Source organism: Hydra viridissima, unplaced genomic scaffold (genome assembly GCF_058129835.1).
Source record: "Hydra viridissima isolate aposymbiotic clone 2 unplaced genomic scaffold, HvirCarnegie_v1 scaffold_1, whole genome shotgun sequence".
Classification (NCBI taxonomy): domain Eukaryota; kingdom Metazoa; phylum Cnidaria; class Hydrozoa; order Anthoathecata; family Hydridae; genus Hydra; species Hydra viridissima.
In genome coordinates this window covers 22,926,387-22,929,630 of record NW_028324300.1, presented here as the reverse complement: position 1 = coordinate 22,929,630, position 3,244 = coordinate 22,926,387, and the positions used below count along the sequence as shown (strand labels likewise).

Sequence of the window (3,244 nt, the reverse complement as noted above, 5' to 3'; positions counted from 1 at the left end):
TTATATGCGTAATATTATCTAAACGTTTAATACTTCTATAACTAAATCTTGTAAATAATTTAGTCAAAGGGTAATATTGTATAACATATAATACATCTAAATTTTTTAATTATTTTTTAAATATAGCAGTTAAACCCACTAGTCTAATTTTTAATTTAAAAATGTATAAATCACAGCAGCTATAAGATACCCGCTTTATATACGTTTAAAACTTTACAACAACTTGAAATTTATAAGAACTGAAATATAAAGACTGAAATAAGAATACAACTTTTAAGTTTACAAAACTTGTTAAAAGTACAATATTTTGATTAAGAATATTTCATCATTTGTGAAAGTCAAGTTGTGAAGCAGCTTTTGGTTTACATTGTTTTTTATTCCTAAGCAAGTAATTCTTAGTTTCTTTCTTATCTTTTGTGGAGACTTTTTGTTGATTTTTGGTTTGCTTCAAAATTTTCTTTTCTTTTGACAAACGAATTTCATTTCTGACAGAAGTATCAGTCAAGATCCTTGTTTTTAACTGCCTACTTTTAACATTTTTTTTTCTGGCAGATGCTTTTGGGTAAGGTTTTAAAACCTCAGGTGAGATTAAAGAAGCAACACTTGTTGACACTTTGTTTAAAATACTTGCTTCAATATTTACTATAGTTATTTCAGACTCTATGTGATTAACATGTGCTGGTATCATTTCAGATTCCATGTTGTTGACAGGAGTGATAGTAACTGTATTTGGAGCAGCTCTATCTGTAACTGATGATGGTAAATATTCGTCATCTTTGAAAATTTCAGAATTGAATGGCTCAATGCCAGCTACTCTAAATCCTGTCTGTATATTAGATGGTGAGAAAGCTTTTGTATACGGTTCTCGAACTATTGAAACAATATCATAAATGGTCATTGGTCTTGGGTTTGAAACCATCCAATTATCACATGCAGAATTGTAAAACCTTTTCAATGGTCCAAAAACAGTTTTATCTAATGGCTGCAATTTATGGCTGCAATGGGGAGGAAAACTTATCATTGTAATTCCGTGTTGAACTGCAAGCTCCAAGCCTTTAACAGAAATATGACTTTCATGACTGTCGAGAAGTAACAAAACTGGAGATTCCTGAGAACAGTTTGAATATTTAACAAAATGTTTAATCCATTCTATGAAAATTTCTGAGTTCATCCGACCAGAAGGATTTGCAAATCCCACACATCCAGGAGGTCCTTCCTTAATCATGTAATCATGAAACTTTACCCTAGGAAAAATAAATAATGGAGGAATGGAATTTCCAATAGCATTAGAGGCACAACATGCAGTTACCAATGTTCCTCGTTCTGCAGATGTGATTCTTCCAACTTGTTTGCTTCCTCTACCAGCTAAAACCTTTACCGACTTTTGAACGGTTGTTAAACCAGTTTCATCAACATTATATATACAGTTAGGATTATATTTATATCGATTTCTTACCGTTTTAAGATTTTGAAAAAACTCTCTTACAGTGTGTTTGTTAAAAGCTGTTGATCGAGCGAAGCTCGTTGCTTCAGGTGTTCGTAGAGACAACTCTGGTTGTCTTTTCATAAAACCTTGCAACCAATCAATGCCTGCAATTTTATTTTTGATCCATGATGATGGTCATATCTTATTGTTTTTTAAAGCAAATTCATATGCCAATAATCGCGTTGACCTAGTTGAAAGGCCATAGTTCATTTTTGATGCAATTAGTAAATAACTTGATAAACTTTTTTCATCTTCTGCTGTAAAAACTTGTCTATTGTTGTAGTTAGGCTTGAAAGCTTCATTTGGATTAAGCCTCTTTTTACGACAATATCTTTTTAAAGTCATTCTATCTATGTTAAACTGACGTGCTGCAACATTCAGTTGTGTTCCTTCTAAAACTTTATTAACAGCTACTTTCATTATTTCACTTGGTATAGCAACTTTATTTGTTTTTTTAATTCTATTTCTAACCATTTTAAGATCTGTAAAAAAATATATCAATAAAAACATGTTTTTAATAAATGCTAATATTTAACATAATAATATTATGTTAAATATTTTTTAATTATTATGTTAAATATTATTCTTTTGATATTATAAAATAATAGTATTATTATTACTAGCTTATAACATAAGTAGATTTAAAAAATGAAATGCTAAAAGCTATTGTTTGTTTATATATAGTTTTTTTTTAAATTATAAATACAATTCCATTCGTTTAACTGTATTGCTTATAAACAAAAACATGGGGCACTTCGTCTTCTATGGGGCACTTTGATCCTCCGATCAATGGGCCCCGCATAGTCAAAGATCAATGTACCCCAATAGGTATAGGTAACATACTGATAGCAATATCTACTGTATAAATTGCAGCCAAATAAAAATTATATATTATATTATACACCTAACACTAACAAATTTAAAATAAAATTTTTGTTCACCCATACAGACATCTAAATAAAAATATATTTGAATTATAGTACGATTTAAAAAAATCACTTTTTATGACGAAAAACAATATTTTCTTTATTTTTTTTGACGCTGATAACCTTATGAAAAAATATTACGAATAATCAATTAGGGAAGCAAAATGGTTAATTAAATTGCAGCCTCACTTCTAGTAAGGCAAAAATGAACGAGTAAAAGCCAAAAGATCATACTGCCCCGGCGATCAATGCGCCCCCATCTCCCCTACTCCAAAACGTAGATCTTCATATATAGATTGCGAACATTTTTTTTGTATAGGTAGTTGTCAAAAATTTCCACGGATCTGAAAAAAATTGAATTAAGAAGAATAAAATCTTTCAGTAATAAAAATGCATTACACAAAAAAGGATTTGAAAGTGTTGTTGAGAAAAAATGGTGTTAACAAAACATCAAACAATTTGTTGGCTTTGACACTGATCGCGTATGAAAACAATTTGCTCGATAAAGAAGAATTGATGAAAAAGGTGAAAGAAAGGAAACCTGTGGGAAGGCCGAGAAACCATGAAAAAAAGGAGAAAAAGCCTGTCAATCCTAAATGGGCGAGGCTTGTTGAAATTAGAAACCACCCCTTCACTTATAAAATAACTCATGTGGAAACGGATGAGGTGACTGAATACAAGTCTCATTACCAATTAAGAAAAGAAACGGGTCACTACTGGAAATACTTTGACAATAAACATGGTTATCAAATAAAAGTCGTATCGTGATTTTAATTTTGCTGAAAATTTTTGATCATGGCAAAAAAATTGAAATGGGTTAAAGATTTTTATT

General features: G+C 30.2%; 1 protein-coding gene across 1 annotated transcript; it reads right to left on the bottom strand.

Annotated features, from left to right (window-relative positions):
• Nucleotides 1–213: 213 nt before the first annotated feature.
• Nucleotides 214–1,639, bottom strand: LOC149893966 (uncharacterized). The gene is made up of 2 exons (XM_090068601.1): nt 475–1,639; nt 214–239 (listed from the first exon to the last, which is right to left on the bottom strand). The coding sequence occupies exons 1-2, from the start codon at nt 1,565–1,567 to the stop codon at nt 214–216; spliced, it is 1,119 nt and encodes a 372-aa protein (XP_089924727.1). The 5' UTR covers nt 1,568–1,639.
• Nucleotides 1,640–3,244: the final 1,605 nt, after the last annotated feature.

Coding starts and splice junctions, on each gene's coding strand:
- LOC149893966 (XM_090068601.1), bottom strand. CDS start 1,567: ATGAAAAGACAACCAGAGTTGTCTCTACGAACACCTGAAGCAACGAGC. Junction 240..474: donor TTCTGTCAGAAATGAAATTC/GTTTGTCAAAAG, acceptor TTTATATTTCAG/TTCTTATAAATTTCAAGTTG.